Source organism: Hyperoodon ampullatus (assembly GCF_949752795.1).
Source record: "Hyperoodon ampullatus genome assembly, chromosome: 6".
Classification (NCBI taxonomy): domain Eukaryota; kingdom Metazoa; phylum Chordata; class Mammalia; order Artiodactyla; family Ziphiidae; genus Hyperoodon; species Hyperoodon ampullatus.
This window is the reverse complement of record NC_136919.1, coordinates 11775293-11799147: the sequence shown is the minus strand read 5'-3', so window position 1 is coordinate 11799147 and position 23855 is coordinate 11775293. Positions and strand designations below refer to the sequence as shown.

General features: G+C 44.2%; 1 protein-coding gene and 1 pseudogene across 5 annotated transcripts in view; both read right to left on the bottom strand.

Annotated features, from left to right (window-relative positions):
* The window catches only part of DENND1A (DENN domain containing 1A), a gene marked incomplete at both ends in the record, with an annotated part of 539637 nt that overhangs the window by 166716 nt on the left and 349066 nt on the right, over positions 1-23855 (bottom strand). For all 4 annotated transcript variants that reach the window (XM_079705783.1, XM_079705782.1, XM_079705784.1 and 1 more), the window contains one exon: positions 13523-13624. In XM_079705783.1, coding sequence (XP_079561909.1) covers positions 13523-13624 — 102 coding nt within the window. The remainder of the gene's footprint in view (positions 1-13522; positions 13625-23855) is intronic.
* Positions 1704-2522, bottom strand: LOC307054199 (mitochondrial fission regulator 1-like; annotated as a pseudogene). The gene has a single exon. The product of its transcript is annotated as a mitochondrial fission regulator 1-like (transcript).

Genomic DNA, 23855 nt, shown 5'->3' with positions numbered 1-23855 from the left:
ACAATCAAGATACAGAACAGCTCCATCACCCCAACTCCTCTCGCACCCCTTGATAGTCAGCTGCTCCTCCCAGCCCTGCTCCGGACAACCACTCATCCGAGTTCTCTCTCAACGGTTTTGCCTATTCCAAAACGTCAAATAAATGGATTATTTCACTTAGCATAATGTGAGATTCATCCATTTTGTTGGATAGATGAGTACTTAGTTGGGTTTTTTTTGCAGTACGCGGGCCTCTCACTGCTGTGGCCTCTCCCGTTGCGGAGCACAGGCTCCAGACGTGCAGGCTCAACGGCCATGGCTCACGGGCCCAGCCGCTCCGCGGCATGTGGGATCTTCCTGGACTGGGGCACGTGGGATCTTCCCGGACCAGGGCACAAACCTGTGTCCCCTGCATCGGCAGGCGGACTCTCAACCACTGCGCCACCAGGGAAGCCTAGTACTTAGTTTCTTTTGATTGCCAAGTAGTATTCCATTTTACAGGCATACCACTGTCCCTCACCAGTTGAAGGACATCTGGAATGTTTCCAGTTTTTGGCAATTATGAACAAAGCTGCTAAAAACATTCACGTACATGTGTCTGTGTGTACGTAAGTTTTCATCTTCTTGGGTTCATACCTAAGACTGAAATTACTTGGTCACATAGTAAACATTTGTTTAAGATACTCATTTATAAGAAATGCACAGTCTTTTTATTTTAGCCATACCAGTGGGTATATAGCAGTACCTTCCTTGTGGTATCAATTTACACCCTCATGGAGCATCTTTCCCTGTGCTTACTGGCCATTTTTTTTCTTTTTTCTCTCCAAATCCTTCCTTTAATGTCAGGTAGTGCTTCAACCTAAACACACACAGGATACATACCATAGAGAAAATGGACCTGAGGGCATCCGAGTCATGGACGGTGTGGTAGGTAAAAACCTTGGCCCAATGCAAAGGAGCAGTCAAGGGCCTGGAAGAAGGATGGTACTCTCTTTCCCCTCTCCATTTCTCTTTCCTACTGGGCTTAAACTAAAGTTTGCGGAAGAGAAAGAGCTTTCAATTAGTGGAACCAATGAGGCCCCAGGGCCTTGGAGGGTAGATTTGGTTGTACAGTATTACAAAATATATTTAAGAAAAAAAGAGCCCAGGCCTCCCAGCAGCCCAAGTGTCAGCTGGTCCAGTGGCCCGACCTCTACATGTAGCTGTTGGACAGGGAAGGGGGAGAGAGTGATTGCTGGGCACTGGTGTCAGTTCATGATGGAGCAGCATAAGATTTTCCCTCCTCTGTGAACGTGTACATAAACATAGCCCCCTGCCCTCAGCCCTGCTCTGCTGCAAGGAAGCCACTCAGAGTGACAGCTGGGCACAGTGTTCTGTAAGACCAGATATGGGGTCTAGTGCAGTGAAGTCAGTCATTCATTTAGGACCTATTTTCACACAGGCGCAAGGAAAAACCAGAAACTTCTATCTCACCCTTTAAACTGGGACATTCCAACCTACACAGTTACCTGTAACGTGTCTCAGCTCAAAACAGGCCTTAGCTTCTGCTAAGGTTTGAAGTATGGAAAACATACAGTGCAGCTCTTCTCTTGGTCCAAGCTCTAGCTTTCGGCAAGACTGTTGCAGAAGATTTCTAATTGAGAGGCAGAAGCATCTGCGGTGAGGAAGGCAGCTACTGAAGGAATTCCAGGAGCCTGAGACTGAGTTTGCAGAGCTGAGTGCTATCAGTTTCCTTTTCTACTGGTATCTTCTTCCTTCAGAGCAAACTTCCTCCTTAGGACCTCAGAGGTAAGCACGGCAGGGTCTTCCTCCTTCAATAAACTCCAGTTCAGGTCTTGGCTCTGCTTCCCTCAGTGGATACCCATCATATCTGCAAAGCTGCTGGCCTTGGACAGAGAGATGCAGTCATCTTCTTCAGACGAGCTGCAGGTAGCTTTGTGTTCTGGTTTGCAACATTCGGCGCTGGCAGAACAAAGCAGGGGGACTGATGGAAGCTCAGGGACCTGTACCTTGGTCTCCTTGGTGATGTCACTAATGACAAAGGAAGTTGTAGAGTGGAATGAGGATCCAAAACAAGGTAAGGGAGAAGAGACATTTCAAGTTCGTGCATCAGCTGACACTATTTTAGCAATCTGGCTGCGCAGGTGGCTCAGCTCATCCTGCAGCTCTTTGGTGCAGCCAAGGGCTGGCAGGGCTGGCTTCTTCAAGGCCAGAAGCCTCTCCTCCGACCCACGCAGTTTGGGCACTGAGGCATTGCGCTGAGTGACGATCAGAGGGCTGGGCTTCCAGGTGTGCCTCAGGGGGCGTGTATCACTCCTGACCAGGGCATAAGTCTCCTCTACATCTGCAGCAATCCGGGCGATGTCAGCCAGAGTAGGGACTGGGGGTACATGCCTCAGACACAGGTCAGAGGTGTTGGGCAGGGTCTCAAAGGATGCCCGGGGACATGGGTTGGTCCCGATTCTTCTCACTACACTTCGAGCAGCCCCACGCGGCTTGTTTTGCCAGATTGGGATGGTCACATTGGCCTCCATTCCTGACATTTCAACTGGCTCCTGCACTTGAAGGACAAGGCAGCCACAGGGCAGCTCTGGAGGCTTGGGATGGCAGGAGGCGTGAAGCCTTCATATCAGGCCATCTTAAGAAACACCAGACTTATCTTCCTCACGGCCCCTCCTACCACAGCCTTATTGGCCATTTGAATATCTTTTATTGTTGAGTGTCTCTTCAAGTCTTTTGCCTACTTTTTAATTGGGCTGCTGTCTTATTATTCAGTTTAAGGGTTCTTTATATATTCTGGGGAAAAAGTCCTTTTGCAGATATAAGTAGCAAGAATATTTTCTCTCAGTCTGTGGCTTGCCCCTTCATTTTTAAAATAGTGACTTTTTTTTTTTTTGGCTGCATTGGGTATTCGTTGCTGTTCGCGAGCTTTCTCTAGTTGCGGTGAGTGGGGGCTACTCTCTGCTGCGGTGCGCGGGCTTCATTGCAGTGGCTTCTCTTCTGGCGGATCACAGGCTCTAGGCGCACGAGCTTCAGTAGTTGTGGCACATGGGCTCAGCAGTTGTGGCTCGAGGGCTCTAGAGCGCAGGCTCAGTAGTTGTGGTGCATGTGCTTAGCTGCTCCATGGCATGTGGGATCTTCCCGGACCAGGGCTCGAACCCATGCCCCCTGCATTGGCAGGCAGATTCTTAACCACTGCGCCACCAGGGAAGTCCCTGTGTTTTATGTCTTAACTAAGAAAACTATGCTTACCTTAAGTTCATGAAGATTTTCTCCTATCTTTTCTTCTATTCATTTTATAGTTTTTGCCTCTAAGTTTAGGTCTATAATCCATTTTGGGCTAATATTTGCAGGAGGTAAAAGTCAACACTCATTTTTTTCCATATAGATATCCAGTTCTTCCAGTAGCATTTGTTGAAGAAAACTATCCTTTCTCAGTTGAATTACTTTGGCATGTTTGTTGAAGATCAATTAACGATTTATGTGTGGGCCTAATTCTGAACTATTTATTCTGTTCTATTGAACTCTATGTTTACCTACAATGTTGATCTACATTTACTATAACTTTACTGGAAGTCTTAAAAGTAGGTAATACAAGTCCTACAACTTTGTTCTTTTTCAACATTGTTTTGGCTATTCTAGATCTTTCGCATATTCATGTGCATGTTAGAATCAGCTCAAGTTGTTTTTTTTTTTAAGCCATCTGGAATTTGGGCTGGGATTATATTGAATCTATAGATCAATTTAGGAAAAATTAACATCTTAAAAATATTGAGTCTTCCAATCCAAAAAGTGGAGTATCTCTCCATTTGTTTAGGTCTTTTAAATTATTTTCTGAGAAATGTTTTATAGCTTTCAGTATACAAATCCTGTGCATATTTTGTTAAATGTATTCCTAAGTATTCTGTGTTTTGTATGCTATTTAAAATGGTACTTTAAAAATTTTCAATTGCTCATTACTAGTATATAGAAGTACATTTGGTTTTTATATACTAACCTTATCCTGTACCTTTACTAAATTTGTTTATGAGACCCCCTTTGGATTTTCCATATACATGATCATGTTGTCTGAATAAAGACAATTTTTCTTCCTTCTTTCTAACCTTTAGGGCTTTTATTTCTTTTCCTTGTCTTAGTGAGTGGTTAGAACCTCCAGTACAATGCTGAAGAGAAATGGGAAGAGCAAACATCCTTTTTTCGTTCTCGTTCTCAAGGGGAAAGCATTCAGTCTTTCACCACGAAGTACGATGTTAGCTGTAAGTTCTTCCTAGATGCTCTTTATCACTATGAGGATACCTAGGTTTGCTAAGGGCTTTATCAAGGACAGATGTTGAATTTTTCCTAAAATACTTTTTTGGCTTATGTTTTGATATAGTTTTCCTTTTGTAGTCTGTTGATATGGTACATTACACTGATTTATTTTCAAATATTTAACCAATCTGTACACACTTGATCATGATGTATTATCCTTTTTATATATTGCTGGATTCAATTTGCTAATATTTTGTTAAAGGTTTTTACATCTATATTTATTAGGTATATTCATCAAATTTTTTTTTCTTGTAAATTCTTTGTTTGATTTTCATGTCAGGGTAATGCTGACCTCATAAAATATGGTGGAAGGTGTTCCTTTCCTCTCTATTTTCTGAAAAAGTTAGTGTAAGATGTATCCTAAAATATATGATAGAATTAATCAGTGAAGCTATCTGGGCCTGGAGTTTTCTTTGTGGGAAAGTTTAAAATACGAATTCAAATTTCTTTAATAGAAACAGTACTATTTTTCAATTTTCTATTCCTTCTTCAGTCAATTTATATAATTTGTGTATTTCAAGGCATCTGTTCATTTCATCCAATTTGTCAAAATTAGAGGCATCAAATTGTTCCTAATACTCCCTTAATTCCTTTTTTCTGCTTCTCTTTTTCAAAAAATATACATTTTGGAATATTCTTAGATTCACAGAAAAGTTGCAAAGATAGTAGAGACAGTGCCCAGATACTCCTCAATGCAGTTTCAGTTTCCCATATCTTACATTACCATGGTGCATTTGTCAAAACTAAGAAACTGACTTTGGTACATTATTATTAACTAAACTCCAAACTTTATTGTGATTTCACCAGTTTTTCCATTAATGCATCTTTTCTATCCTAGAATCCAATCCAGAATTCCACACTGCATTTAGTTGTCACGTCTCCTTAGTCCCCTCTGGTCTGTGACAGTTCCCCAGTCTTTCCTATGTTTTTTATGACCTTGATAGATTTCTTTAAAAATTGAAAAAAAAAATTTTTTTTTTTTTTTTGGCTGCACTGCACGCCATGTGGTATCTTAGTTCCCCGACCAGGGATTGAACCCATGCCCCCTGCAGTGGAAGCACGGAGTCTTAACCACTGGACCGCCAGGGAAGTCCCTGACCTTGATAGTTTTGAGAAGTACTGGTCAGGTATTTGATAGAACGTCCCTCAATTTGAGTTTATCTGAAGGTTCTGTCATGATTTTACTGGGTTTCTGGAAAGAATAACACAAAGGTGACATATCCTCCTCATCACATCATATCAAGTTTACAGTGATATTCACATGACATCACTTGGTTAAGGTAGTTTCTGCCATTTCTCCACTAAAGTTACTCTTTTTCCCCTTATATACACTAGTTTTGGAAGTGAGTCACTAAGTCCAGCCCACACTCAAGTGGGGTGTGTGTGTGTGTGTGTGTGTGTGGTGCAGACACAGAGATTAAGCTCCTTCTCCTAGACAGGACAATATCTACAGATATTAATTTGAATTCTTTTATAAGGAAGATTTGTCTCTTCTCCCCTACCAATTCTCTTCATTAGTGTTTGTATGGTATATCTTCTCTACCCTTTTACTTTTCATCTGACTCTTTAAAGTGGAATCCTTGTAGACAGCATATAATTGGGTCTTACTTTTAAAATATAATTTAATAATCTCCAATAAGTGGAGTATTTAGACCATGTACATTTAATGTAATAATCACTATAGTTGGGTAAATCTATCATCTTGCTAACTTTTCTATTTGTTCCATCTGTGTTTGGTTCCTTTATCCTTCCCACCTCCAAAATCTTTTGGATCTTCAATATTGGTTTATTAGCTATATATCACTGTCTTATTTTTTTTCCTTAGCAGCTCTTCTAAGGTTTACAATATACATTCTTAAAATTTTTATTTATTTATTTTTGGCTGTGTTGGGTCGCTGTGCATGGGCTTTCTCTAGTTGTGTCGAGCGGGGGCTATTCTTCGTTGCAGTGTGCAGGCTTCTCATTGTGGTGGCTTCTCTTGTTGCGGAGCACAGGCTCTAGGCGCGCAGGCTCAGTAGTTGTGGCTCGTGGGCTCTAGAGCACAGGCTCAGTAGTTGTGGCACATGGGCTTAGTTGCTCTGTGGCATGTGGGATCTTCCCGGACCAGGGCTCGAACCTGTGTCCCCTGCATTGGCAGGCGGATTCTTAACCACTGTGACACGAGGGAAGTCCTACAATACACATTTTTTTGGGTTTTTTTTTGCGGTACGCAGGCCTCTCACTGTTGTGGCCTCTCCCGTTGCGGAGCACAGGCTCCGGACACGCAGGCTCAGCAGCCATGGCTCACGGGCCCAGCCGCTCCGCAGCATGTGGGATCTTCCCGGACCGGGGCACGAACCCGTATCCTCTGCATTGGCAGATGGACTCTCAACCACTGCGCCACCAGGGAAGCCCTACAATACACATTTTTAACTTAAGAGTCTACTTTCAAATAATATTATATCAGTTTACATGTAATTTAAGAACCTTAAAACAGTATACTTCCATTCTCCCCCTGTCCTTTGTCCTACTGTTGTCATACATTTTAATTCTATGTATAGCACATAATACACTGATATTAGTTACTTTAAATACTCAATTATCTTTTATAGAAATTAAAAATGAGAAAAGAAGTCTCTTACATTTACCCACATATTTACTACTCTTGGCACTCTTCACTCCCTTATTGTCCAAGTTTCTCTATGGTATTTTTCTGCCACGTGAAGAACCTCCTTTAACATTTCTTGCAGTGCAGGTCTGTTGACAATGACTTCTTTCACTTTTTATTTGTCTGAAGAAATTTTAATTGTGCCTTTATTTTTGAAGGATATTTTCACTGGATATAGATGTCGAGGTTGAAGAAAATTTTCCTTCATTACTTTAAAAATGTCATTCCATTATCTTCTGGTTCATGTTGTTTCTTACAAGAAGTCTTCCGTAATCACTTTTTTCTTTTACATAATGTGTCTTTCTTCTTTAGCTAATTTTAAACTTTTCTTTGGATCACTTGTTTTGAGTAATTATCCTGATGCACCTTTGTGTGGTTTTGTTTGCGTCTATTATACTTGAGGTTCATTGAGCTTCCTGGAACTCTGAGCTTATTGTTTTCATCAAAACTGAAAAAAAATTGGCTATAATCTCATTAAATATTTTTTCTGTCTCTCTCCTCCCTCCTCTCCTTCTAGGATTCTAATTACATGTATGTTAGTCCTCTTGATATTGTGCTATGGGTCCTCGAGGTTTTGTCAACCTTTTTCAGTCTCTTTCCTTTCTATGCTTCATAATGGATAGTTTTTATTGCCATGTCTTTGAGTTCATTGATCATTTGTGCTGTAGTGTCTAATATCCTTTTAATCCCATCAGTGAAACTGTCATTCCAGGTATTCTATCTTTCACCTCTAGATATTCCCTTTCATTCATTCTTTTTATATCTTCCATTTCTCTCCTCATTTAGTTCAAGTCTTCCTTTAAATTCATGAGCATACTTATAACTTTTATAATGTCTATCTTAAGGTTCTCATCTGCTAATTCCATCGTATCGTCATTTTTGAGTTTGTTTCTGTTAACTAATTTTTCTCTTGGTTATGGGTTACATTTTTCCTGATTCTCAACATGTCTAGTATTTTTTTTGACATCTTTATTAGAGTATAATTGCTTTACAATGGTGTGTTAGTTTCTGCTTTATAACAAAGTGAATCAGTTATACATATACATATGTCCCCGTATCTCTTCCCTCTTGCATCTCCCTCCCTCCCACCCTCCCTATCCCACCCCTCTAGGTGGTCACAAAGCACCGAACTGATCTCCCGCTGCTATGCAGCTGCTTCCCACTAGCTATCTATTTTAAGTTTGGTAGTGTATATATATCCATGCCACTCTCTTACTTTGTCACAGTTTACCCTTCCCCCTCCCCGTATTCTCAGGTCCATTCTCCAGTAGGTCTGCATCTTTATTCCTGTCTTGCCCCTAGGTTTTTCTGACCTTTTTTTTTTTTTTAGATTCCATATATATGTGTTAGCATACAGTATTTGTTTTTCTCTTTCTGACTTACTTCACTCTGTATGACAGTCTCTAGGTCCATCCACCTCACTACAAATAACTCAGTTTCATTCTTTTTTATGCCTGAGTAATATTCCATTGTATATATGTGCCACATCTTCTTTATCCATTCATCTGTTGATGGACACTTAGGTTGCTTCCATGTCCTGGCTATTGTAAATAGAGCTGCAATGAACATTTTGGTATATGACTCTTTGAATTACGGTTTTCTCAGGGTATATGCCCAGTAGTGGGATTGCTGGGTTGTATGGTAGTTCTCTTTTTAGTTTTTTAAGGAACCTCCATACTGTTCTCCATAGTGGCTGTATCAATTTACATTCCCACCTGTCTAGTATTTTTTTTGATAGGATGCTAGATATTGTGAATGTTACATTCTTGGGTGTCAGATTTTGTTGTCTTTTTTAAAAGAGGGTTGAAGTTTACTTTGACAGGTTAATGTTCCTGTATATCAGGTTGATCCTGATAAGGCTTAAAAAGAAATGGTTTTGTTTAAAAGTTTTTACTGAGGTTAAACATACATACATAAAAGTACACATATCATTTGTGTACAGCTTGATAAATTGCCATGTACTTGGCACTCAGATCAAAAGCCAGCACATTACCGGTATCACAGCAGCTCTGTCTTGTGTTCCTCAAGGCTTGATTTTAAGCTGTGTTAGGGCAGGGCTAAAATCATCTTTACTCTAGAGCTAATTTAGACTACTGCACCAAGGCATGGCCTCTGTGGGTCTCTAACGATTGCCTGAGTGACCAACAAGATCTTACCCTGGCTGGCTGGAGCTTGAATGGCTCCTACTCTTAGGAGCTCCCCTCTACACACGGGCACATCAGCCTACAGAAGATTAGTGAAGAGGACTCAATTCAGATTTTTGCTGAGTAGCTCCCTCCTATCTGGTACTCTGACCCACACATTTAAACCACCTCTCCCTCAAACTCAGATCTCTACCCCCTTGATTCAGCAAGATTGTGTGCTTTGCTGGGGAGTCCCCTCTGGCAACAGGGTCCAGAAAATGCCTCAAGGCAGAAAGCCAGAGGGATCATAGGCCTCATCTCAATTGCTTCCTTTCTCTCAGGGATTATATTCTTGCACTGCTTGTTGTCCAATACGTGAAAACAGCTGCTTTCATATTTGCCCAGATTTTTATTTGTAAATGGAGGGAGGAGAAATTCAGTTCCAATTATTCCATCATGGCTAGAAGCAGAACAAAGGCCTCTTTTAATAAAATTTCCAGCATGGATGCCATGTTTTGCAAGATTTCATCTACCAAAATAACCCAATCCATATGTCCCTTCCATCCTTCCATCTATCTATTCAGTGGCTGCTACATCCCTCGGAAACAAAGATGAATAAAACTTGATTCCTGCCCTCAAAGAACTCACAATTAAAAGAGAAAGCCAGAAATGTGTAATAAATTATACCGCTGGATGGTAAGTATAATTTTATAAGCAATATAAGGGTTTGTGAGGACAAAGAGAAAGGTATGGTCAAATCTACTTGGAGAGGTCAGGGAAGGTTTTTATAGACTTAGGTTTAGCTGAAGTTTTGAAAAATGAGTTCCATTTTTCATTAGTGATCGACAGATGGGGTAGGACATTTGGGACAAAAGAAATTGTATGCAAAGTATAAAGTTATGAAACAACATGTAAGCTTGGGAGAACTACTAATGCCAAACACCTATAACATGGGGTTTGAAGCAAGGACAGGAAAGAGCTAAAGTTATGGGAAAAAAATGGGAGGATCCTATCATAAAGGAGGGCCCTGCATGCCATGCTAACCATCATTTGCATCCGTAATTCATCATCATTGACTACCACCTATAGAGCTCATAGGATAACTGCTTTATACATATTATATTCATTACATTTAATTCTCACAACCACATCTTATAAGGAAACTAAGGCTCAGAGAGCTTACATAATTTTGCCCAAGATCACATGATTAGTAAGTGAAGAAGCCAGAATTTAAACAAAGGTCTGATTCCAAAGCCAACAAAAGGAACTTGCCTCTAATCTATAGGCAGTGGGAAGTTATAGAAGGATGTTTTTGTCTTCAGAACTTGTTTTTTGTTTTTAAAATTATATTCATCGATGAAATGGTTTTCAGTAGGAAGAAATAAAGTTAAATTTATGTTTTGGAAAGGGCTCTCTAGTACATGAGGAAGAAGGGCTGGAGTCTGAAGAACCAGTTCAGAGGCTGCTGGAAACAGTACAGGAGAGAAATAAGAGCTTGGATTAGGTGGTGTTTAGGAGGGGTGGAGACAAGGATTTGGGAAAGTTTAAGAAGCAGAATCTGTCAGATGCAGTAAACAGGTAGCTTTGGCAAAAGGGGAGATTGTGAGGTCAACTGTGGACATGCTGATACACTGAAAGGACCTGGTTCTGTACCACGAGCAGAGGATGCAAAGGTGTACCGGACAAGATTTCCCCTCTCAAGGACCTGACAGCTCATGTAGCCTCAATGAAGGCAAGCACCTTTCAACACTACATGGTGTGGACATCATCAGCGCCCTGTGCTTCAGCCCCAACAGATACTGGCTCTGCTGTCACAGGCCCAGCATCCAGATCTGGGACTTGAAGGGCAAGGTCATTGTAGATGAACTGAAGCAACAAGTTATCAGTACCAGCAGCAAGGCACGGCTGCCCCAGTGTGACTCTCTGGCTTCGTCTGCTGTTGGCCAGACTCTGTTTGCTGGCTACACGGACAATCTGGAATGAGTGTGGCAGGTAACCACAGACACCCACTAGAGATATATGGCAGAGCTTTAAAAATAAAAAACTGGTTTTCTGAGTTAAAAAAAATCAAGTCTATGAATTCCACTGAAACACAATAAGTACTATATGGACCATATTCCCTCCTCACTACTATCTTGGAATCTTTGATGAGTCTAAAGCCCCATTCTGGAAACAACTGCTGTGGAACATTCTCAACCCTCCAGAAACCAGCTTGCAAATGGGAGGTCCTTTCCATGTGGGCTGAGAACTGTTAGGACATGGAGGGAACCAACTGTCCTCTAACTCTGGCTGTAATTATTGACAATGATTTTATTAAGAACAAAGGCAGCACCATTTATCAAACACTGACAACAAGTGAGCACGGTGTCAAGCACTGACGAACACCCCCATCTCAGTTACCTGCCACAACGATCGATCTAATGACAGGCCTAGCAGTCCTCTTTTGAGGATGGGAAACTGAAGCTCAGAGAGGGAAAATACCTTGCTCAAGTTTCCTTGGTTCCCTGAGGCTACCTCACTGATCAGCTGAAAGGCATCTTGGAATGTGCCATCTTCAGGAAGCCTTCATTACCCTCTCCCTGGGCTCCTCTGCGTCTGATTCCTATTTTCTTTGTGGCCCCTGTTATGCTATGCCCTGAGATATATGTGATTCACATGTCTGTTTCCCCCACTGGAATATGCTCTTTGAAGGAAAGGACTAGATCTGCTTCATCTTTGCTGTTCGATGCCCAGCCCTGGCTCAGAGCACTGCATACGGGACAGTCAGTCCATTCCATGGTCTCTGAGCCATCAAGTCACTCATCTTGGGCTGCCTGGGGCCCCTGGCCATTCCTTGTACTTCAAATACCCCAGGCTCACTTGCCACATTTATTCAGCACTTGCAAGGTCCATACCTAAGACACCCATGACTTAAAGGGAGAACTTTTACACTGAAAGGGAACCGGAATAGTAAGCTCAAATTCCTTGGACCAAAAAGAACTCAAATTGCAGCCCAGAGGCCCTGAGACACCAACCACATACCCTGTCCTGACATGATCAACAGCAAACCTCATAGGGTCTGGCACTTTTATTTTTCCTACGCTGTCATCTCTCTCTGCCTCAGAGTGGGGCCGTGTACACGGATTGGAGACAGCGCGGGCTGGGTGTCATCCAGACTAGGCTCCAATCACAGCTCTGCCCCCGCCAGCCGTATGATCTGTGGCAAGACACGTGCTCCCTGAGGTTCTTTTCTCCCTCACCTACTCCATGGGGCTAGGATGCCAACTGAATGAGGCCCCGAATGCAGAAGGCACCTAGCGGGCGGCGGGGCTCGGGGGGTCTGTGGAGTGACAGAGCTGGGTTCACTTCTTGGCTCCCCCTCTTTTTAGCTCTGTGGGTAAAGTGAGGATAAGAAAAATACCTTCCTCAGAGCTGTGTGAAGAGTAAATGGGAAGTCAGTGATGAGCGTTTAACGCATAGAAGTCAATGAATCGTAGCCACTGTTTAATTATGGCACAAAGGACCCCCCAGATCTCACAGTGAGTTAAGAGCAGAGGAGTCTGAAACCCTGCTGCAAACCATTCACCAACAAGCAGCAATCTCTCCCAGACAGCTAACCCCCAAGTGCCACTGGGACTCCTGGCAGGAATGCAGCGGCAGTGGCCACCTGCCACCACGCAAGCGCAGCCCCGCATCAGCACACACGGCCAGGAACACCCACTCCTTCCAGCCTGTAAGCCAGTGTGACTTTACAGACTTTCTCGCAAGCAGAGTTTTAGAGGCCAAACCACAAACATCAGAAGTGTACTTCCCAGGGAACCCCGACCCTCCTCATTCGTATGAACAATGGGGGAGGCTGGGTCTACTTCAAACAGCCACCCACAAGGCAGCTCTGAGTGGCAACATGAGACAGGTGTGTGGTCAGATGTCAGTGTGGCAAATGTGGCAGCCAGTTGCTTTTCGCTAAATAGGCCCACCTTCCGTCTAGACCTGAGGTAACTAAGAAAGATTTAGGGCACGTGAAGCCACATTCAGAGCACTGGCAGCAGATACCCTGCTGCGTGGGAAACAGCTGCGTTTGATGATGGCACAGGAAAAACAATGTAGGCCTGAAGTGCCCCAAATGGCTCACACTGAAGCCCTTCCACCCGCCTTCAGTGGGGTTACCCCGGGAGGCCGTCCTGCTCTCTGGACGCGGCAATGGCAATGAGGATGGCAGGACTCCCAGGCTCCACAGAAAGAGGGGCCGTCTAGACCCTGGGATCACTTCCGATGAGGGTTACGAGAGCAAAACAAGACGAAAAAAATGAACCACCTCCCACTTCCTTCACCGAGACAAAGGTTCCAGAGGTAACAGAAACCAACCGCAGTTCTTCGGCTACAGGAAAACCACAGCTGTATCCATCCCTTCTCCTCCCCAAAGGCACGTTCACGTCCACTGCATAAGCTCCCGGGGGTCAGGATTCAAGAGCTCATTACCCACCACGTCATTTGGGAGGCTCTGGAGGTCATCAAAGGGGGTTTCCAGGGTGTTGGTGTCCACATTCAGAATCACGACATCATCCAGGGCCATGTTTCTGACTTTCTGCAAGTAAGAAAAAAATCCAGAAGAGAAAATCATTGAAGCCCCACGAAGACACAGATACTTCTCTGGCTTTCTCTGGGAAAGGGGAGTAAGGAAGAAAAGTGACATCTGACCAAGGTATACCCCGTGGCAGGCTCAGTGCCGGGCAGTTCACGTTTGAGGCCATTTAACTGTGACAAAAACTCTGTGAGCTTGTATGGTCATCCCCAAGCCCCAGGAGTGGAAAGGGTTTCAGAGACTAAGTTAACATGCCCTAGGTCACACAGCTAGGGGGAGAGATCTTTATACCCCAACATTATTTCTTTTCCTATATTTTCAAATTAAAAAAAAAAAAAAAGAAGAAGAAGAAGCTGAAGTCTAAACCTCTGGCTCCAGGAACTCTGCTGATATACAGCTAGGGTCTTATGACAGCCCCATTCAATCCATCCCCTCTCATTTACCAAAGACTACTTGCCCATCTCTGTCGGATCTTGGCATTTCTGGGTATGGAATACGTTGTACAGCCTAGTGTTAACACATTAACATTTCTCTTTAACATTAAGTAGAAAGGTCACACTTTCAAATTGGTTCCATTTTCCATAGAAATCCAGCTAGTGAATCATGGCTCCGAGGCTCTGGCCATAACCCGTTATTCTACTGGTACAGTAGTAGGAAGGGTAAGGGAGACTTGTGCCTACTAGGTGTTCGTGTTTGGTCTCACCAAACATGAGAAAAGAAGAGCCCACCATCTGGGAGCAACTGTCCATCGTCTGTAGAAGTATAAGACTGTATGTAAGCTAGTTTTCAATCACACTATTTACCCACTGCTAGAATCCATCTCTACTTTCCTCCTGCCTACCTAACACTTCCAATCTCATTCAATCCTCTTACCCCATCATATATCAAAGCTCATTTCTTTAGAGTCTAGAACTTTCATTTTGTCCTGATTAAGCAGAAAGACCCTATAATTTGTGGTCCAAACTGGGACAGCTGTGGATGTGAATGAGCATATTACACCAGGGCAGCAGCATAAGACGGGCTAAGTGGTCACCCTATGTAGAAGGGGTCAGTTTAATTATTAGCCACCCTCTGAGCTACTGGGTACGACTGTGCAGGGGTGCACTGCCTAAGCACGCCCAGCCAGCCAAAGTGAGGCTGAGATCTGCCAACCCGTGTGCTTGCTGAGTGGCAACAGTTGAAGGCGGGGGTGGGTGCTGGTGGAGGGAGGGAATTAGGACACCTTTTCCTAATTCATCCAAGAGCACCGTATAGGTTAGCAATGGAGCTGGACGTCCCAATGGCTGCTTAAGCCTAAGTTTGCTAATGCCCTGGAAATGGACAACAATTAAAGTGTAGTAGATGCCTACTAGTGCTTGCTCTATGTTTTACTTACTAATTCTCATTTAATTCTTATCAAATCCTGCAAAGTGCACACTATTACCTTCATTTTAGGTAACTTGAGGAAAATGAGGTTCAGAGAGGTGAGGTGAGTGGCAGAGGTGACACAGCACCGGCCACCCACCTCCACAGCTCATATTCTTGCACTGCACCTCAACCTCTTCGTCATCACACACCCCCAGTGAAACTGACCTCTGCCACCCTTGTCACTCTGAGCCCTAGCACCCCTTTGCCTGCCTGCCTCCCCCTGCTGGCTCCAGAAGCCCCCTCCCTCAGGGGCTCATCAGTTTGGTTCAGCACTGCATAATAACCAGCACCCAACAAAATGACTGGCACTTGGTAAGGGCTCATTAATATTGGTTGATGTTTGTTGTCTCAAATCCCAGCCTCTAGGACAGAATTTCATACCTAAGTAAACATTTTGAGATTCTTCCCAGCAGGAGGGTTGGAACCATGCTGGTCAGAAGCCTCCTAGGGTTGAAATAACACTTCCCAGAGGGCAGGATCCTGGAACCCTTGCGCTCAACAAGACCAGGAGCTTCAAATTTCTTCTGCTGTTGACTTTTCCAGCGGCTAGTCAGTCCACAAACCTATCAATCAATTCATACATTTACTAAATGCTTCCTGTGGGCTGAGAGCAGCAGGGGAGGGACAGCTTTGCCTACTTAGAAGTTTATTCTTTCCTCCAAACCCCAAAACTGATATTAACTGACTGCTTTATTCACAGGGTAAAATGCTATCAGCAAACAGCACTGATAACTAGTGTTTTACAAAGCACAATTCCATTTTACAGTTGAGAACATTAAGACTCATGATGAATTGTCCAGGTCTCCTTAGCTGCCTCACTTTGCAGTCCAACAGGTTAAATACCTCGCAGTGTACTAGCAGGAAGTTACAAAACAGCCTCAACAAGAACCTTTTTCACTTACATCACACTTCAGAGCTCTCAAGTACTTTCACACAGATTCTTTCATTTTCAACAGTAGCTGGAGGTGAGGGATCACCATTTCAGAGATGAAAAACTGAGGCTCAGAGAGGTGAAGTGGCTTGCCCAAGGTTATGTGGCTACTAACTGGCCTCTTTATCTGTAAAATCGAGAAGATAACTGTGACTGCTCACCTCACCCCAGCCCTCTTCCCCGGGGCTGCTGTGCGAATTAGGGGTGGTGTGTGCACAGCACTGGGCACACAGTAGGCCTTACAGTCGCTATTATTATTGCTTTTATAATATACACGTCACCCACGGCCAGTCTGGAAACTGTAGCGGCAGTGGCCTAAGGGCAAAAATCCTCTGGCCCCTGTTGGTAACTGCTGGGCTCTCACTTCAAAGGCTGAGACTGGCACTGGACACGGAATCGGAGAAGGGGCCACGAGGGGCTCTGGAACTCAGCCGGTGACTCCAGGCCTTGAGGACTGAGCTGAGGGTCGCTGCACCTCACAATCGCCAATTTTGCCTCATGTGACCTCCAAAGAGCTCCAGAGAGCCCCAAACAGATGGGGGCAAGGGGCCTGGCCATTGGAGAGAAGCCTCGGGCTGAAAGGCCCAGAGACAGGGCTGTTGATTCTGGACCAGAATTGGGTGTTGTTTCTGCGTTCCCAGTGGGGGCCCAGTGACACAGACCAGCCCTTGTGGGCTCTCCACGGCTGGGCTGGAATGGGCTTTTGATTTCTTCCCACTCCTGGTTGGAGGACTTGCCGCTTAAGCTGTGTGGAGTGTTTACTTTTTGAACAATGGCAGCAGGCTGAAAAAGAGGAAAAACCCTGGCTCTTTCTTCTGACTTAGCAGGCCAGGGTCCCCTTAGTAACCAAAATGCCCGTGCACCAGGCTCCAGGAGGAGCTGGGTCGGCACAGTTTCCTCTCATAGGACAATGCTGCCCTCCTGGCGGTAAGGCCTCTTCCAAAGGGGCTGGCATGGACTCAAGGGCCTTCCTGAAGCTCATGTTCCCAAGGAAAGAATCGGAGGCCAGCTTGGCCGGATGGTGCCCTATCCCTGAAAGGCTCAAGGAAACAAGAGGAATGAAGAAAGGCAAAAAACAAAACAAAACCCCTCAGACTGGGGGATGGAGTGGGTGGTGCTGATGGAGAAGGAAACTGGGCCATTACTGGGTGACCGCATTTAACCCTGACCATGCTGTGAGGGAGGCATCACCAGCTCTGCGGTAAGGAGGAGGCTCAGAGAGGTCAAAGAAACTGGTCCAAATCACACAGCTAGGGAGTGGCAGAGGTGACGTTTGAACCCAGTCTGACTCTTCTGAAGATGTCCTCAAACCAATTGCTCAGACTTCAGAACAAGTATCTATGTAGGGCATGCAGCTACACCAACACTCCGAGGGCTTGCTTTCTCTGACGCAAAATGACACGTCTTTTGTATCATAAAAATTACATATGTAAAAAAAAATGGGAAAGACAAAAAAGTTCAAAGAAGAAAACTGTGGTTATCCTAATCCCTCTACCTGGAGATAATGTTTTGGTGTATTTCCTTCCACAACCCTCTGCCCCAATCCCTACTTTTTAAAACACAGTTGAAACAATTCGTAATGTTTCTTTCTGATTTTCTCATTTATTACAATATAAGCAATATTTCACTTCATTAAAAGCTTTGTAAAGATCATTGCTAATTGCTACAAAATGTTCCACTTCATAGAAACAAACCCAACCAAGCCCCTTTTGTTGGCTATTTCCAGTTTTTGAGAAATTATTATAAATAATATTGTTGTGAAATCTGTAGGCATAAAGCCTTGTGCTTTAGGATGGATTCCTAGAAGTGGAATTTCCTTTCCACTTCTTAAAGAATGTCCCTCTCAAATTCGACTTTGAGAGAGATATCTTTACTTCCAATTATTTTAAAGTCATTTTATCCACAGCTTGTGTTTCCTACTCTAAGTGAAGAAAAATCAGCAAAGACACGAGCAGATGTCAAAATAGTCCTCCAAAAACCCTACCCAATTAAAACACTTACTAGTACCGCAGCACACCGAGACAGCTCTCCGGTAGCTCGTCCCACCAACACATTCCCTCTCTTTTTAGTTACAACATATGCCAAAGCTCCTGCCAGCTGCAAACCCTCCCCCCACCAGACACTATAGGCTTTTTCTCAGAATGAAAAAAAAAAAAAAATGATACTGACATGCACACCGGCTTTCCAAATGGCATTTCTTACACAGAGAAACACACAAAAATGGCATCTTCCCATAAATATTATTAATCGAAAATGTCTTTCCCTTTATACTTTGTCATGGACAGACTTAGTCTGACCTCTGCCTTTTGGGACAAGAAAGGGAAAAATCAGAATATGGGAGGTGGTCAGGGCGGCTGAGTGGATACAGGCTCAACCTCATAAATCTCCAGGTTTTCATCTGTAAAATGGGGATCACGATAGTACCCACCTCATAGAGTTGTCATGAAGATTCGATAAGTGAATGTATGTAGAAGAGTTAGCAAGACTGCCAGGACACCCAGAAGAGGCGTTCAACCAACAGCGGCTCTCTTGCAGTCTGTCCCGTCTCCCTCAACGTTTCTTGGAACCTCAGTGGAGCCCGGCTAACCTTACCCCAAAGGGCCCAAGGGAGCAGAAAGTTTGCCTTTCCCCATGGTAGCCTATGGTTTACTCCCACAACCAGAAAAATACATCAATCTAGAGTCATTAATACAGGCATTCGATTCCTTCCCTGGTCTGTGGGCTTCTTGGGGCCACCAAGACAGATCTCTGTATTCTCAGCTCCTACCTCAATATTTGGCCCACAGCAGGCAATTTCTGAATGAATGCATGAATGAACGAGAGGCAGCAGAGCCTAGAGAGGAAGCCCACAGGATCCAGAAGCCAGTCTGTCTGAGTTCTCACTTAGCTCCGCCACTCACCAGCTGTGTAAACTTGGGCATTTCACTTCATCTCTCTGTGCCTCAGTTTTCTCCTCTGTATACAGTTCTTACACCTCATGCGTGTGATGAGGATTACATGGGTTAACGTTTTTAAAGCACATAGACTAGTGATTGGCACATGAGAAGCTCAAGATAAAATAAAATTTAAACAAAAATGAATGGGGCTTCCCTGGTAGCGCAGTGGTTAAGAATCTGCCTGCCAATGCAGGGGACACGGGTTCGAGCTCTGGTCCGGGAAGATCCCACATGCTGCAGAGCACCTAAGCCCGTGCGCCACAGCTACTGAGCCTGTGCTCTAGAGCCCGCGAGCCACAACTACTGAGCCCGCTTGCCTAGAGGCTGTGCTCCGCAACAAGAGAAGCCATCGCAATGAGAAGCGCGCGCACCGCAATGAAGAGTAGCCCCCGCTCGTTGCAACTAGAGAAAGCCCGTGCGCAGCAACGAGACCCAACGCAGCCATAAATAAAATAAATAAATTTATTAAAAAAAACAAAACACTGCAACAAAATATTTTTTTTAAAAAAGAATGGTCTTTTGAGGGTGATGGAAATATTCTATATCATTACTGGTAGTGGTTTCATGAATGTATAAAACTCAGAATTCATTGAATCATACACTTTAAATGGATGGTTTGCTGTGTATAAATTACAACACAATGAGTTGATAAACATATTAGTGTTATGTCCAGAACACAGAATAAAGTCATAACAGACAGCGAAAAATAACAACGCATGAATGATGGTGACCAAATGCCACACGACAAGGTAATTCTGCCCTGAACCATCACCAATGTACATTCTGATTTGCAGCTGTGTTTGGCTCCCTGCCTCCTTCCTTTTTTGTCTAGCCTAAGGTTTTTAAAACTTTTTTTTTTCTACTCATACCCTCCTAGGATAAATATAGAATCCAATGCCCATGATATACATCCCTACGTAAAAGTGGGGTCCACTTGAGGATCACTGTACCTTCGGTGTATCTTCTCGAGTCAAGAAGATTCTACTGAACCTTACTTTCTAAAGTTGGTTGTATGAAAACAATGGGTCCCCTCAACTCCTGGGCTAAAATATAAAGTATCAGCTGCACTTTTTCAAACCACACCAGTCCTCTGCACAGATGGGGCTCACCCTGCCTATCTAGGGAGGGGACTGGGCAGCTAGTGACAAAAGACAGGACTTAGAACCAGGTCATAAAATGAAGAGCAAGGACTTGCACTGGTGATGTAATCCAGGGGATCCAAAGAATGGTCAGGAGCATGTGCTGTCTCCCTGGCTGAGGAAGCCGGGGGCTGGAGGTGGAGGAAAGAAGCTGGTCCTGGACCTTGAGAAGCAGGGGCCCAGATCCACCTCTGCTGCCTCAGCTGAGAACGGGGGTCCTTATCTTGTATGGGAGTTGTTGGGGGGGGGTGTCAGTGAGGTGGCATGCATGGAATAAATGAGCCAGCACACGGTGAATCTTTTCTGTTGTCCTTTCACCAGGACCATTGTCAGGGCAGAGCTATGTCTTATTTGTCTCTGCATCCCCAGTGCCCAGTACAGTGCCTGACACAGGGCAAATGCTCATTAATTGGAGAATGAATTAAATATTGTGGCCTCTCACTCTACTGGGAGGCAGGCCTGGCACAGATGTCAATGTGAGCCCAAATGGACAATGTAAGCCCAATGTAAGAGTCTGCACAAGGAAGTGTGATGGGAATAACAATAATAATGGCAATGACAATAATCACATAAAATTATCATGATTAACGTGTGTAGAATTAATTCACAGTTGACACAGAAAGTAAGATAGGCATTACCATGGTAGCTTAAGATGTGGGTTCTGGAATGAGACAGCCAGATTCAAGCCTTGCCTCTGCCACAGAGTATCCTTCAGTTAGTTCTTCACTTTTGAGCCTCAGTTTTCTCATCTATAAAATGGGGATAATACTACCTATTGTCCAGCTGTGTTTGGAGGTTTAAGCGGGATAATACATGTAAAGAACCTGACTGCAGTAAGTACAATGAATGGGAGGCTCTGAAAAGCGAGTTTCTATCCTTGTGATTTGAAAGTAGGATTAGAGTTCCAAGACTATACGAATTTGAACTGATTTTCAGACCAAAGACAAAGGCTAATGACTCCACTATTATGATTCTGTGCCATTAAAAACTACCACCAACCTACTGTTTTCTCCTGGTTATGTCTCAGGGACATGAGCACATTCTCTGGAGCCAGACTGCCCGAGTCCGAATCCCAACTCCGCCAGTTATAACTGTGTTACCTTCGGCAAACCCTTTAACCTCTTTGTGCCTCAGTTTCCGCATCTGTCTGATGAGATTAAAATAGTACTGACACCCAGGACAATGGTTACTCTTGGGTCAGAGGGAGAATGACTACTAGGAGCCACAGAGGGGCTTCTGGGGGCTGGTAACGTTTTGCTTCTTGATCTTGGTGGTGGTTACGTGGTATGCCTGCCTTGTAAGAACTCATTTTGCTCTATACTTTGGATGAGTGTACCCTTCCCATAAATCTCATACTTCAGTGAAATGTTTAGGAAAAGCAAATAATGTGGATTTCACTGGATTGTTATGGTGGTTAAATGAGTTAATATACGTATAGTACTTAGAATAGTGTCTGGCATATAATAAGCACTGGGTATTGACTATTATTATTATGAAAACAACATAACAATAATTCTATGGATAAAAAGGATTCAATCTAGGGCTTCCCTTGTGGCGCAGTGGTTGAGAGTCCGCCTGTGGATGCAGGGGACACGGGTTCGTGCCCTGGTCTGGGAAGATCCCACATGTCACGGAGCGGCTGGGCCCGTGAGCCATGGCCGCTGAGCCTGCGCGTCCGGAGCCTGTGCTCCGCAACGGGAGAGGCCACAACAGTGAGAGGCCCGCGTAAAGCAAAAAACAAAACAAAACAAAAAAGGATTCAATCTAGAATATATCACTATCAGAAATTTGTTTGCAAAGGTAGACACTTCCTGGACACCTATTGCTTCTCCAATCAGTCCTGTCCCCTTCTCCAGTTGAGGAGCAAAGCAGCAATATTATTGCGTACCTTCCGAGGGACATTTGCAGTCCTGAGTCAGCCTGCTTTGGGAGAGCAGCAGAACTGAATAGGAGTCAGACTGGGCTTTGAGTTTTATCTTCTTTAATGCCTACTTACAGGACCCAGGGCAGGTTATTTAAACACAGTTGAACCTCCGTTTCTTCCTCTATAAAATGGGGCTATGACCACGTGCTACATAGGGTTGTGACAGGATTAAGTAAAAAGAAAAAAAATGGAAAACTTTATTTTATACCTATGTGGCCATGTTCCCATCTGCCCAGGGTACTGGTCTTGGCTACAGGTAGGCCCGTGCTCAGCCAGGGAGACGCTCCTGACCATTCTTTGGATCCCCTGGATTACATCACCAGTGCAAATACTTGCTCTTCATTTTATACAGGCAGGCCTTCTCCTTGCTGGAGTGACCCCTGAGGCCTGTAAGGAGTCTCCGCTCCTATGGCCACGCCAGCACCTCTGACACTAGCATCTAGACCACCAAGCAAAGGGCACGGGTCTACACCGACTTCCTGCAAAGACACTGCTTCAAGAGGATGCATCATCCTCTTAAATCAGAGCATTACGAAGCCCACGGAGTGCTTTGCTTTGGCTCAGAGAAAGTCCAGTGTTCGTTTCTCTCTGAAGAAGGCACACTAATATGGTTCCTGGCATTATAGTTTATGTCTCACTTAAGTATGACTTCTTGGCAGTTTTTTTTTTTTCAAGTTTTGAAAGGTAGGGAATATGGTTAAAACAAAACCAAAAGTTACATCTTCATAGTTCGTCCATCTAAACTTTACCCTAAACGACTACTGCTGGCCTTCACACAGTCACCTCTTAGGCTGCCTATACTCCTGGTTACGTGTGGGCTGAGGCACAGCTAACTTCCCAGGGGCCTGCACAGCCTGGAACTGTGTTACACGCTCCACATCCATCACATGCCTGATGCCCACAGTAACAAAATGAGAGCTGCTAGCTGATGTGCTCCTCCCACGGCCCAGCCCTTACACGCCGTACCATTTAACGCAATCCTCACGACACCCTTGTGAAGAGACAAGGAAAGCAGGGGCAGAGAGGTGAAATAACTTGTCCAAAGTCCTATGGCTTAGCAGCAGTGGAGCTTTGCAGTTGAACCCAGATGGACACCAAAAACTCTGTATTACCGAATGCACCTTACTAATTGCTCTGGCACGTTGTTTCCATCACAAACATACTGAGCAACTGTAATTTAATAGATGTTTGTCAGGGACATACCAAGTGGCTCGATGGTTGGTCCAGACTCCATTAAAATTCTCAAGGGAGAGGGTTTCCTATGGAATATTGTACCCATTGGATGGATGAAGTCACTGAGGCTAAAGAGATTAAACAGTTTGCCCATGTTCTCACATGTTTGTGAGAGAAAGGATTTGAATCTGGGTTCTCCATGCCAACGTTCTTTCTTTCCACTATACAGCCCACATCAAATGTACTCAAATGCATGCGCATGTATATGAGAACATAACAAAGAACAGCACGGGGAGCTGCTGGCCTCCTAGGAGGAAGGGAAAGAGAAATCAGAAGGAAAGTGGAAAGGACAAGAAGAGGAAAGGCAAATATGCAGGTAGTCTAAACTCTCTATTCCCTCCTGAAATCTCAGATACACACAGAGGGAAGAGTGACATTTTCCTTCCCCTCCTCTGGCCCCAAAGGTCACTGAGCTGCCAAGCAGTTGATAAACGTAGTGGCTTTTCTTTGGAGCCAGGAGTCACTGATTTGCTCCTTCCTGCTCTGCAAAATTAAAAATCTAAGCCTGACAGTTCAGAGGACCCCTGAAAACACTGCTGGAATTTCCCAGTGTGCTTTAAACAGAAACAGAAGCTTGGCAGGGGAGGGAAGTGGTGTAAGCACCTCACAGGTCAGGCCAAATCCACTCCTCACAAGGTAGTAAGCACTGACTCTCATTAAAAAG